The sequence below is a fragment of the Acartia tonsa genome, chromosome 3, assembly GCF_053477335.1.
Source record: "Acartia tonsa isolate MP-2025a chromosome 3, ASM5347733v1, whole genome shotgun sequence".
Classification (NCBI taxonomy): domain Eukaryota; kingdom Metazoa; phylum Arthropoda; class Copepoda; order Calanoida; family Acartiidae; genus Acartia; species Acartia tonsa.
The window spans coordinates 40,797,865-40,811,409 of record NC_137262.1 but is presented as its reverse complement, the minus strand read 5'-3'; the positions used below and the strand labels follow the sequence as shown (position 1 = coordinate 40,811,409).

The window sequence follows — 13,545 nt, the reverse complement described above, 5'->3', positions numbered from 1 at the left end:
CAATTGTTCTTATTTTTGGCTTTGCAGTATGATTCTACAGGTGTCACAGTATGTTTTTTATATACCTTTCAAAAATAGTTTAAAAACAGTTTAATTTTCCATTTTAATATCCGTGGACAGCTTTCTATAATACAATGCAATAAATAACTATTCCAGTATGACTTCCAAACCAATTTATATCCGCTGAATAAGAACCGGTTCTAAGCCATACTGAAAAATCATGTTTAGCTTCATATTACAGTCAAATTTCCACATTTTCCCACAATTACTAAAATAAAAATCATAAATAATATGTCAGTTTTTATATCACAGGCCTTTATCACAAAACTGGTTTTAATCTTATAATTTTCCATTTTAGTATCCGCAGACAGCTGTCTATAATACAATGCAATAAATAACTAGTCCAGTATGGCTTCAAACTGATTTATATCCGATGGATTAGAACTGGCTCTAAGCAATACTGAAAAATCATGTTTATCTTCGTATTACAGTCAAATTTCCACAATTATTAAAATAAAAATCATAAAATTAATGTTAATTTTTTACCACAGGCCTTAGGCACATCAGGGCCCACAAAAATGGTTTTATTTGTATATTTTTTCATTATAAATAACTGTGGAAAGCTGTCTATAATACAATGCGATAAATATATATTCCAGTATAGCTTCAAACCGATTTATATAAGATGGATTAGAACTGGCTCTAAGCAATACTGAAAAATCATGTTTAGCTTTGTTTTACAGTCAAATTTCCAATTATTAAAATAGAAATCATAAAATAATGTTTAATTTTTTAGCATTGGTCTCAGGCACCTCAGGGCAAACAAAACTGGTTTCATTTGTATATTTTTTTATTCTAAATAATTGTGGAAAGCTGTCTATAATACAATGCGATAAATACCTATTCCAGTATGGCTTCCAAACCGATTTATATCCGCTGGATTAGAACCGGCTCTATGCAATACTGAAAAATAATGTTTAACTTGGTATTACAGTCAAATTTCCACAATTATTAAAATAAAAATCATAAAATTAATGCTAATTTTTTTACCACGGGCCTTAGACACCTCAGGGCCCACAAAACTGGTTTTATTTGTATATGTTTTCATTCTAAATAACCGTGGAAAGCTGTCTATAATATGAGGCGATAAATTGATTAATTTAAGCATGTTAGAGTTGTCCTATAATTTTCAAACTATGGATTTCCAGCCCAAAAGTTGTTGATCAACAGTGCAGTTACTCTTTAATTTATTTGCCTTGTGGCTTTTCTTGGATGTAATTAAATATCTAGGTTTACAATTCAAATATTATGCTTATTTTATTCTAAAATCTTTTAATCATTTTTAGTCTTTTAAAATCGCTAGGATTTGTAGTTGAACTTAAAAAAAGAGCGAATTATGAGATTTCCATTTTATTATTGTTATTATCATAAACCGGTTTCAAGATATCCAAGAAACCATAGAATTTCTTCTGCTACAACCATTTGACCTTCCCTGGTACACTGGAGAGAGTACCTCTCTCCCCCTTCTGGCGATTCCAGCTTCCGTGTCGCTGGGGCCCCCCCAAATTCTACACAGTGCCTAGGATGAGAGACTTTCCCTTTTCAGATGGAATCTTTTGGGTCCTCCACAACTTTACATATATGATCAAGGGATAGGATAGCCTAGCTGGCCTGGGTCCTTGCCAAAGAAGCTGGCCCCAACGTCATCAATTAAAATAAATTTCATCAAATAATATAAAGTTCTAATGCTGAGTCTTCCCTCCCCCCCCCCCCCGATGACCCCTTCGCCGCTCATTCCCCCCTCCGTCCGTACCCCATTCGACCCCATCCATAAAAACCGACAATTACTGTCAAAAGTATAATTTAAAGATGAATAAATAAACCCTTCTCTTACATCTACTTAATCAAACATAACCTAAACTGAGCATCATTTGTTGTCTAGATGCAATACAAATGGTATTTTTAAAAGTTTTCTTCAGTTTTGGTTTGTACTAAATTAGCTCTTATAATAATTTAAAGCTGGCAATATTATTCCTTTAATTATATTTTGTATGCATTAAGTAACAATAAATGTTTATAACGGACCTATTAATGATTATAAAGTACCATCACTTTCTATATTTTATTCTATATTTCTATAATTTTAATATTTTCAACAAATTTTAAAATTGTTATGAAAATTATAACACGCCTCTAATAACAATCAAAACAATAATAAAAAATAGAAATCAGCTGATGTGATGAACATTGAAGATTGAATTTATTTAAAAAGTAGCAAAAAAACTAATTTTGTTACAAAAAAAAGAAGCAAATACGTTTTATAGAAATTATGTATTGTTTTTAAGATTTTTAATATTTTTTTTAAGCATTAAAAATAGTTATTTTAAAAAAAGTTGTTAATTTTATTACGATCAACTCTTCCTATTTCATTGACGTCACAGGGTGTCGCACTTTTCAAAAGAGATACAAAAAAGGGACAAAATAGGCGGTCTCGGATTATTGTCTCTCTTTGAATTATCTCCATTTGTCAAAAAATATTTCCCCTAACACTAAAGACTGACAGACATAAAGCATCTATGAGAATCTTCGCTTCTAAAAAAAAGGCATTTTCATAGGTGTGCCTTGTTGAGCACAACCCCCCCCCCCCCCCCCAAGTGGTTAGGAAAAGCTCCCCCCCCCTTCCTTTTTTTTCAATTCATTAAAAGATGGGGTTTCAATGGTCGATTGTCACTTTGGGGGAAAGCAAAATTAACTGTATTCTTACTGTAATTGTAGATGGCTTTATTCTTGTTCAGTTGACAATTGCAAGTGGATATGATTTAAATGAACGGCCATCAATTGTTGAAAATCTTCCAACTCATGTCAAAGCGGCTATAAATGTCAGGTACTAAAAAATTCATTTTAATAGCACTGTTATTCTATAAATAATGATTCCTAGGATAACAAGGTACAATATTATAAGTGGAACTTATCTGTACTCAAGTCAAAATATGTCAAAGTTGTCCTTAAAGAGTATCCCGTATTTACGCAACAAATTAATTACAATTTTGTTTAGGCTTATAGATATATAATAATATTCTTATATTCTAAGATTGTTGATGTTCGTTTGTTCTACCGTCTGACTTTAGACCTAGCTTTTTTGGATGTTGTCATCCTTGTTTTAAAACAACTCGATACACGATAGACTTTAAAATTAAAGAATGTTGTTAGAAGAAGTAGAAATTAAATAATTTAATCACCTTTTTTAATACTAATTATCAAACATTTTTTTTATTTTCTTTGATTTTTCTACTTTATTGCACATGTAATTATTAATAAAATTTGTTATCAAAACTAAGCATTAAAACTCTTAGAGATTAAAACAACATATACAATTTCAAATAAACAATAAAAGATTTAAAAACCAAGCATAGGTGTACACAAATCCAAAAGTATTTTTTCCATTTTTTTGAATTACACACTTTTCAAATATCCATAATATAAATCTAAAAAGATCGGGCCTCAAGCAAGACCTTAGAGCGGGAGGCATGTTGTTTTTTAGAGCTCCTTATATCTAAAGGGGCAAAAATTCTGTTTTTCAACTAGAACTTTAATATCAATAATTCAATGATTAAATACAGGAATATTATGGATGTGGATGAGAGGGCTCAAATTGTTTCATTGGATGTTACACTTAGGTAGGTCTGCTAGTTATCTGGAAGGATAGAGGTACCAGTATTGGTAGGTCTGCTAGTTATCTGGAAGGATAGAGGTACCAGTATTGGTAGGTGTGCTAGTTATCTGGAAGGATAGAGGTACCAGTATTGGTAGGTCTGCTAGTTATCTGGAAGGATAGAGGTACCAGTATTGGTAGGTCTGCTAGTTGTCTGGAAGGATAGAGGCACCAGTATTGGTAGGTCTGCTAGTTATCTAGAAGGATAGAAATATCAGTATTGGTAGGTCTGCTAGTTATCTAGAAGGATAAAGGTATCAGTATTGGTAGGTCTGCTAGTTATCTAGAAGGATAGAAATATCAGTATTGGTAGGTCTGCTAGTTATCTAGAAGGATAAAGGTATCAGTATTGGTAGGTCTGCTAGTTGTCTGGAAGGATAGAGGTATACCAGTATTGGTAGGTCTGCTAGTTATCTGGAAGGATAGAGGTACCAGTATTGGTAGGTCTGCTAGTTATCTGGAAGGATAGAGGTACCAGTATTGGTAGGTCTGCTAGTTGTCTGGAAGGATAGAGGCACCAGTATTGGTAGGTCTGCTAGTTATCTAGAAGGATAGAAATATCAGTATTGGTAGGTCTGCTAGTTATCTAGAAGAATAAAGGTATCAGTATTGGTAGGTCTGCTAGTTGTCTGGAAGGATAGAGGTACCAGTATTGGTAGGTCTGCTAGTTATCTAGAAGGATAAAGGTATCAGTATTGGTAGGTCTGCTAGTTGTCTGGAAGGATAGAGGTATACCAGTATTGGTAGGTCTGCTAGTTATCTGGAAGGATAGAGGTACCAGTATTGGTAGGTCTGCTAGTTATCTGGAAGGATAGAGGTACCAGTATTGGTAGGTCTGCTAGTTGTCTGGAAGGATAGAGGCACCAGTATTGGTAGGTCTGCTAGTTAACTAGAAGGATAGAAATATCAGTATTGGTAGGTCTGCTAGTTATCTAGAAGAATAAAGGTATCAGTATTGGTAGGTCTGCTAGTTGTCTGGAAGGATAGAGGTACCAGTATTGGTAGGTCTGCTAGTTATCTAGAAGGATAGAAATATCAGTATTGGTAGGTCTGCTAGTTATCTAGAAGAATAAAGTTATCAGTATTGGTAGGTCTGCTAGTTGTCTGGAAGGATAGAGGTACCATCATTGTTAGGTCTATTAGTTGTCTGGAAGGATAGAGGTACCAGTATTGGTAGGTCTGCTAGTTGTCTGTAATGATAGAGGTACCAGTATTGGTAGGTCTGCTAGTTATCTAGAAGGATAGAAATATCAGTATTGGTAGGTCTGCTAGTTATCTAGAAGAATAAAGGTATCAGTATTGGAAGGTCTGCTTGTTGTCTGGAAGGATAGAGGTACCATCATTGTTAGGTCTATTAGTTGTCTGGAAGGATAGAGGTACCAGTATTGGTAGGTCTGCTAGTTGTCTGTAAGGATAGAGGTACCAGTATTGGTATATCTGCTAGTTGTGTGGAAGGATAAAGGTACCAGTATTGGTAGGTCTGCTAGATGTCTGGAAGTATAAGAGTTTGGATTGGTCTCAAATACAATAAGAAATAGTATATATATAAAAGGACTTCAGGATAAAGGGCGTGAAATCAACAGTATTTAGTAGAATAGTTACTCTATGTGCATTTATAATACTGATTTAAAAAGAATAGGTAGACTTACAAAGGAAAGTATCATACTAAGAGATCTATTAATAATACTTGCTCTTTTATTCATGTTGTTAGCTTTTAATTGCCCTGTTGTATGTAAGTATTTTTGTATAAAATTAAGTGAATATTATTTTTTTTTCACATAACTATGTGATTTTTTTTATCAAACATCTTGTTAAAGTCAATGTGCAAAAACAGCAATTAAGTACAGGTAAAATTAAGTATTTAAAAACTATTTTAAATTTTTAAAGTCATAAAGTTTTACATTTAAAACTGTGTAGTATAAAGTTATCGGTAGCCACAGTTTAATTTTACTGCGGCTTCGCTTTAACTGGCTGTTCATAAGATGTGTTTTTAACATGGCCCATTTTTTTTACCTGATTTAACAATTGGAGAAATCTTTCAAATACAAATAAAACTTAAATTTGCTTATGCGGTAAGTGGTATTTGTAATGTCCTTAGAAAAATTGTTCATTATACATAGGATAAGGATTTAACTTGTCAATGGTCCGCTAATTAATATCTCTTATTTAATCTGTGGATGCGGCCGCCGACCCCTGAGAAAAATTTTAAAGTTTTAAATTGTACATTTTTATGATTAAAGTGAGATGAGAAAAAGTTTGAACAATTACTTTGCAGTATTCAACTTTTTTATTAGTGCAGCATCTCAAAAATATTATAAACTTTTACATTTTATATTTATTTTTTAAAAATTATATATATGCTAAAATAGACAAAAATGAAATGGCAAAGAAATAATTAGACCTTCTAGTTTAAAGAGTTATTCTAATCATTTTTTAGAAGGTAATTACCATTTACCCCATATCCCTGTGCAACCTTGAACTTAAACGGTTCAGTGGTTAGCGTTATCTTAACGGACATACAAAATACTTTATACAATTGTATTATTAGAAAAATAATTAAATTTTAATTTCAGACTTTACTGGATAGATAGAAGAATAAAGCCAAAGGTATATAATTTAATGTAAAAATGTTAAGTGTTACGAAGCAGCCTTTCTCGTTATGAATGTAAAGGATTCGAGCCTTTGCTTTAAACTTCGTCATAACAAAAGACTTTTAAAACTACTGTTATGTTATTTATCTATTGGTTGTCCGTCTGTCTGTCCGTCTGAAGCTTAAGATCTCGGTAACCGCTGAACCGAATGGGCTCTACTCTTCAGGGAATATACCTACTGGTCCTGTGGTGGTTTTAAGCTATTTTCTTGGGGGGTGGGACACCCCTAACCCCCCCAAAAACAAAAAAATCCCCCCCCCCCTTATTTTTTATTTTGCCCTGCTACAGGCTGCCGCAGGCTGCCCTTTATTATTTTTTATTCCAGCATTTATTTTGAATGAAAGAATAGCAACATTCTCTCACTAAAAACAATAAATATTAATTTTTTTATCACCTCTTGGGGCAAAGCCCCTAGAGGCTAGGGGCGAAGCCGCTAGTATATTATATAAGGGATATACCTTGGGCCATAAATAGACTCAAACCAATAGTTCACAACTCGTCAAAAAGTTGTGTAGATATTATGTCAACAGTGTATATAGTCTTGTCGGTATTTTATTACAGCAGCTTTATTGTCGAAATAAACCAGCGCAATAGCATATAGACAGCTTGCTAATGGCTTTTCCAGAGTAATGGGGCAGTTAGGAGTAAGGTTGTCTAAACAAATGCTTGTTTATTTTGTCCATTAATATCTCGCTAACTATACTTAATCTATTAGATTTTTATATAAGGAAAGCCTCAATACTTGTCCTGAAGACTTTAAAATGTCTTAGAGTGGGTTAAGCCTGCTTAAATTTTTGGCCCCTTCATTCCCATGTCAAATACAAATCCCGTAATCATTAATACAAATTAATTTACTCTTCATTTAAATTCTTCATTTTTAACCTTAATATATATTTCTTACTAGGTGGATTTATTTGATGGCAAGGATTTCTTTGGCCAATATGTGACTTTAAATCCTACTATTGCTGAACATATTTGGATGCCTGATATATTTATAGGTAATTTTTAATGTTATATCCAAAAACAACTGTTTACCATTCAAATTCTTTAATTTTGCATATTTTCTATAAACGTTCTTGTAACCAATTACAGCATGATTTGGCACAATAATATGCTTAAAAACTATTTATTTTCCAAGACAAATGTATAATATGCCCAGGTAAAGAGAGGACATGAAACTATAATTTTCACTGATACCCAAAGTGTTAAAACTAATTATCTTATTGTTGACTTTGGTTACTTTTGCTGAATTTTAATTGCTTAGATAAAAACTAGTAGTGTTTAAACATTTTAACCTATAGTTTAAAACTACAGAAGTGGAAATCTTGTTTATCATCTTGGGGAAGTAAATGAATTTAGCGTCCATTGTCTTAATATTCTCTGAATATACCTATAACCTTCTTTTTCAGACCAAGCTAAAACAATAAGAGTTCCCAAATACTTCATTGAACCAGCTTCAGTCAGGTAAATCACATATGCAAATTCAAATTTCAACATATAGAAAAATAATGTAATATTCTTGGCTTTTTAATGAGCATAATCTTTTACATTGAAAATCAATTTATCAAATTGAATTGATTTTGTTTTCTTTTATTATTTTATTCTACTATAGTAGCTTCTCACTTGGGATCTAGGAGCTACGCCCTTGGAAAGATATAGTAAAATTTCCTTTAATATTTTCGCTTACATACTGCACTGTAATGAAAGAAACTGACAATTACATACTTGAAAATTTCATGTCACAAAAGATTAGGTTAGGGTATATTAGAGTAATTACAATAACAAAATTTAGATTTTTATTTGATTTTTAGGATCTACAGTAACAGTATGATAAGATACAGCTCAAGGTAAAAACTTTTTAATCTCCTTTTATTTTAGAAAAAAAGGCAAAAACTAATTCAATATCGCCGTTTTTGATATTTGTTTTAGAATAAAAAAAGTGACCGTTTTAAAGATCTATGAACGAAAAGAATTTATGTTTGATATCCACTCCTACATCAATTAATAAAATAGCTTAAAACCAGCCTCAAAATATGTGAAAACTTAGGTTGAATTTTGATGTTGCTTGTAACATGGATTTCCACATGTACCCTGTTGATATTCAAACTTGTTTTGTCAAATTTGAATCTTTTGATCTTCATACTTCTCAGGTAGTTGAATGACATAAATTAACAAGTATCACAGTATCCATTTTTTATGCACAAAACAAGTTTTGACTAAAAATTGAGTTTCCCTGCTGATTTGCAAAGTTTCATAATAGAAGGGAAAAAATCTAAAAGTTTTTTTTTCATTGTGTTCCCCATTTGCAGGGAAGGATGGGATATTGCGATCCTGTACCTAAATAATACTAATAGTACCTAAAATTTATACCAAATAAAATAGTATTACGCTTAAACCAAAAGCAATGGATTATATATTTGTGGATTGGAAAGATTAATCTGAGCTGGTTGAGTCAGAATTATGGACTCCATGTCAACCCAGACATCAAGCTAGCACAGTTCAATGCCAGGTTTATCATTTATTTAATCATAGTTATCATCATCTATAATACAAAGTAGATTGATGTCTGTCCGTCTGTCTATCTGAAGCTTATGATCATGGTGACCGCTAAAACAAATGTGCTCTACTCTTCGGGGTTAATACATTCTTTGGTGGTTTTAAGCTATTTTCATTGGGGGATGGGAGACCCCAACCTGCCTCCCAAATAATTTTTATCTTTTTGTAAACAAAAACAAATAAGTGGGGTGGAATAACCCCCACCATACCTAATAACAGAAATTTGAAGAAATAATATAAAAAAATGTTATAACTTCACACAAAAATTGTACCATATTTTTTTTTGTTTTTACAGAATTTCTATATAATCCATAATCTGTAATTTCATAGAATGGTATTTAGTATAAAATCGCCTACGCTTGCCCTAGTTTCATGTTTTTAATGCTTTTTAACCCACTTTTTATATATACATAAACAAGGACCAATCAAATACACATACGTAGCAACAGTTGGAAAAGATTTAGATGAAATATTTTTTTAATTACAGGGACGTTCAAGCTTATTATTTTCAGGGGGGTTAAATGAGCGGTTTTAAAGTTATGAGTGGGGTAATCTAATGTATTTTTAAACATTTTGAGGGGGATAAATTGAGGGGATTGCTAATTTTGAATGGGGCAAACGCCTCTTTACCTCCACCCTTGATGTCTATGAAGTAAATGCAATATTTATTACTCAGAATTGGTTCATTATAGATGTTTCTTTTTCTAGCTTTAACCAGATTTCAAACATTTGAATATTATGTATTTCTTTTTTAACATTACATATTTTTAATTTTAGCACATGTTAGAATTTAAAAGTATACACAAATCTTCATTATACTTATATGACACACTCCCAAAGAATTTCCGCAACAATTTAAAAAAAAGTATTTTAATTCAAAATGTTTTGATAATAATAAAATAATGCATACCTACTTAATAAAACATCTTATAAATTTTTTTTCAAAGTTAGTTGTAGTCAATTCATATAATGAAAAGATTTTGTAATTTTTTTTTTTATAAATGTATGTAGTTTTAAAATTTCTAATCCTAGCATAAATTGTAAACAACCCCAAATATTCACCAGATATGCTCAGACAATATATAAAACTGTAAAAATTTAGATTATGATGAAACCAGGGGATAACTAATACTTTATTTTATTTGCTAGTGTATCATTGTGGCAGAGAGAGATAGAGCTAGATCCGGATAATGACGAATATCCAGCTATACAAATTAAGGTAGGATACAAAGGTTGTTGGTCAGAATGTCGGTAAACATTGTACTTTTTGCGTACAATATAATAATAGGAAGAATTATCTGCATATCTAATAAAAATCCGGCCACTATTTCATTACAGACAAACAGAAAAGATAAATCACAGGGTGGCTATGATAAAAAAATTGATTAAACTATATTTTACGTGAAGTCGTAGAAAATATTTAAGATAATCGAATATTTTGAAAAAGTAAATAAGTTGCTCCGATACAAAACTTACTATTAACATGTTCTTTTAATTTCCATTTAAAAACATTTTCTCGTATTCATTCGAATCCGGTGGATAGGAACCGGTTCTCATCCTTAACGAAAAACTATGTCAAGCATTGTATTATATCCAGCTTTCTACGAATATAAAAATGTACAATCATAAGATAAAAACTATATCCGCGGAAAGCCGTTTATGATACGATGCAAGAAATAACTAATACTTGTATTTGTAGGTAAAACTGCGACGAACTCTTGGATATCATATTGTTCAAACATACATCCCATCTTCACTTTTTGTTGTAAGTAATTTTTAAAAACAATCAGCATTTGAGTCATAAATGACTTAGCTCTTTACTAAATACTATCTATTTCAACAGTTTTGCCCCTTATATGAAGCTTCCCTGTAAAGCACATCTCATAGGGTCTGAAATTTACGAGATTTTTGCTTTATGAAACATATCTTTTATCAATGAATTAAATATATATAATACTTTTCAGGTTATTGCCTGGCTAAGCCTGTTCATACCAGCAGAATCTGTTCCTGGAAGAGTTGGAATGGTCATGACCACCATGCTCACCTTGACCGCTATGTTTGCCAGTGTCAGGTAAAGTCATATATACCATGCACTGTTCTAGATGGATCTTAAAGTGAATTATTAATATACTGTAAGGCAATTCTATAGGTAGTGTTCTTTTTTCCACGTCTGTTCCAGGTAAAGATGACCGCTAAGTATTTATTACAAAGATATTAGTTAGATTGGTCGTGACACTATAAATAGTTTTGACAATATAAGTTTATATTAAATTAAGGTCATCTCAGTTTACTTGTTTCTTGTCTGTTCACTATGTATGTTCTTTATTTTCATGATTTAGAATAGTTAAAACCACTCTGATTGCCACTGTCATGCCATATTAATTTAGTTTATTCCGTTGTAGTATTTATGCCTGTTCAAGTAAAGTTGACCATACTGTTTAAATTGAGTTAGATAGAGTTGGATCATTCCCAATTATTAAAGTTACACTGGCATATCTGAAAAAATTCCTTAAACCTTATCATTCTAATTATTATTAATTTCTCAGACAAAACGTGCCAAAGATATCCTACTGCAGTGTTCTGGACGCATGGATGTTGATCTGTATCTTTTTTGTTTTTGGGTAATAAAAAAATTAAAACTAGACAGACTGATTCAAACAAACCAATTTAAAATATCAAACTAAAAAAAAATTTCTATGATATTAAATATTTTAAATTAAATAAGCCATCTAACGAAATATCACATTTAAGTATTGATTTACAATATTTTCTAATATACTGAAAAATATGTGTATAGCTTTGTCTTTATATTTCTAAATTATTTAGTACAATGTTGGAATTCATTGTGGTAACCACGTTCCAAAGAAAGAAAATGAAACCAATTGCTAGAAAGGTATAATAGTTATTTTTAAAATATATATTCCAGTTTTTTTGGCCCATAATCAAATAATTCCTTTAGTTCCATTTATTTATACAATATACATACTTATTACTTATATAAAAGTTTGTAGCTTAAGATCTTGCTAACCGCTGAAACAATATAGTTATTAGTAAAATCTTTTTATATGTCTATGGAAGCTTTATAACTACTCTGTTAGAAGGGTAAATCAACCCTCGAGAGAAATCACATTGGAAAAAAATCCCCTCGCCAAAAAAAATATTTTTCAAAAAATTTCTTCTTAATACGAAATTTAACTCGATTTCCTTCTTCAAGTGCCCCTAGAGGCCTCTAAGGTCATGGCTGCTAGTAATACATATTTCAGTAATACAATGTTTACTTGATTGTTTAATATATTGGTGTTTTTTTATGTTTAGATAGAGAAATTTTGTATAATAAGTTATCCCGTGGCTTTCATAATGACAAACTTCTCCTACTGGACACTTATTCATATCATCAGAGCTTTAAAACATTCAGATTTTGATTATTATTAAAAAATTCAACTTTTCATATTGTAATTTAATTAAAATTAAAATATATAATAATAGTAAAAATATGGCTCGGCAATCAATCTTATGCAAAATGAATGCAATTATGGCAGGTGCCGACCCCTAGCTGTAAATTTATCAAGATATAATTTCTAGTATCTAGTTTATTTGTAGAATATCATACATAAAATAAAGTAACTTTCAAGAAATTTATATAAAAAAAATTATAAACATAGAAAAATATAATGATATTGACAAATATGTTTAAAAAATAATAATGTAAAAAATTGTCTCGAACTTAATACAGTTTTACATTAATATTGTTCTTTTACTTTTTGTAACTTATTTTAATTCATTGCATACAAAATAATTTTAATTTAAATCTATGTATTTTCAGTTTTAAGTAAAAACTTATTTCCATATTTAGCCTAAAAATGTGATATCTTAAAAAAAGGGTTGGGTTGTTAGTACCCAAACCCTTTTTAACTGTATACAAATTAATTTTATAGGCTCACGTCACACCATCCCTTAGATAAGTCAAGACTTTTTGCAAAGAAGGGCAAATTATTCCTTTTAATTAATACTATTAAAAGGTGTTTGATTTCAATATAAAGTAACATAATAAAGCAACTTTGTTAAGTATTTAGTATTAGAATGTAGAAACAGAAGAAGGTTTTTCAATTTAAGGCTGAAATAGCTTTATTTCATTTTAAAAATGTCTTGTTTTAGTTAAAGCATGACGTCATCTAAGTACATGTATATTCAGGGATACATGGATTGAACAAAGAACAACAAAAAGAAAAAAGTATCTTCCCAAAAGCCAAGAGTCAAATTTTACCGTTAAGTGTATTTAAACAAGGATGACAACATCTTTAAAAGCGAAGCTCTCAAACGGTATGACAGACGAACATTAACTCATGTAGAGTGTCAGAACTGAATATACAAATATGAATATATAAGTTTTAACAAAATTATACGTAACTTTGTTGCAAAACTTCTTAAATACAGAATTCTGTTTAAGGACATACTGACATTTTTAGGACTTGACTTTAGAGATACTTCGCTCAAAATATTGTACCTTATTGTAATAGGAATCAGTAATCCAAAAATCAGATCAATTGAATGATTTTATCACATAAAAAATTGTTGTTAAAAAGTTTAAAAATCAACATGTTTAAAATGGACGTACGGACATTATGG

The 13,545-nt window shown here is 30.9% G+C and overlaps 1 protein-coding gene across 2 annotated transcripts in view; it reads left to right on the top strand.

The window, feature by feature from the left end:
• LOC145314183 (glycine receptor subunit alpha-4-like) overlaps nucleotides 1-12,984 on the top strand; it is a 252,330-nt gene extending 239,346 nt beyond the window's left edge. Inside the window, exons 4-17 of one of the 2 annotated variants that reach the window (XM_080153997.1) lie at nucleotides 2,796-2,884; nucleotides 3,621-3,677; nucleotides 6,286-6,319; nucleotides 7,268-7,361; nucleotides 7,773-7,827; nucleotides 8,175-8,210; nucleotides 8,411-8,513; nucleotides 8,796-8,872; nucleotides 10,069-10,138; nucleotides 10,619-10,684; nucleotides 10,884-10,990; nucleotides 11,466-11,540; nucleotides 11,746-11,812; nucleotides 12,235-12,984. In XM_080153997.1, coding sequence (XP_080010123.1) covers nucleotides 2,796-2,884; nucleotides 3,621-3,677; nucleotides 6,286-6,319; nucleotides 7,268-7,361; nucleotides 7,773-7,827; nucleotides 8,175-8,210; nucleotides 8,411-8,513; nucleotides 8,796-8,872; nucleotides 10,069-10,138; nucleotides 10,619-10,684; nucleotides 10,884-10,990; nucleotides 11,466-11,540; nucleotides 11,746-11,812; nucleotides 12,235-12,351 — 1,047 coding nt within the window. In that variant the 3' untranslated portion in view covers nucleotides 12,352-12,984. Of the gene's footprint in view, nucleotides 1-2,795; nucleotides 2,885-3,620; nucleotides 3,678-6,285; nucleotides 6,320-7,267; nucleotides 7,362-7,772; nucleotides 7,828-8,174; nucleotides 8,211-8,410; nucleotides 8,514-8,786; nucleotides 8,873-10,068; nucleotides 10,139-10,618; nucleotides 10,685-10,883; nucleotides 10,991-11,465; nucleotides 11,541-11,745; nucleotides 11,813-12,234 lie in introns of both variants that reach the window. The other variant, XM_080153996.1, reaches the window with a different exon arrangement.
• Nucleotides 12,985-13,545: the final 561 nt, after the last annotated feature.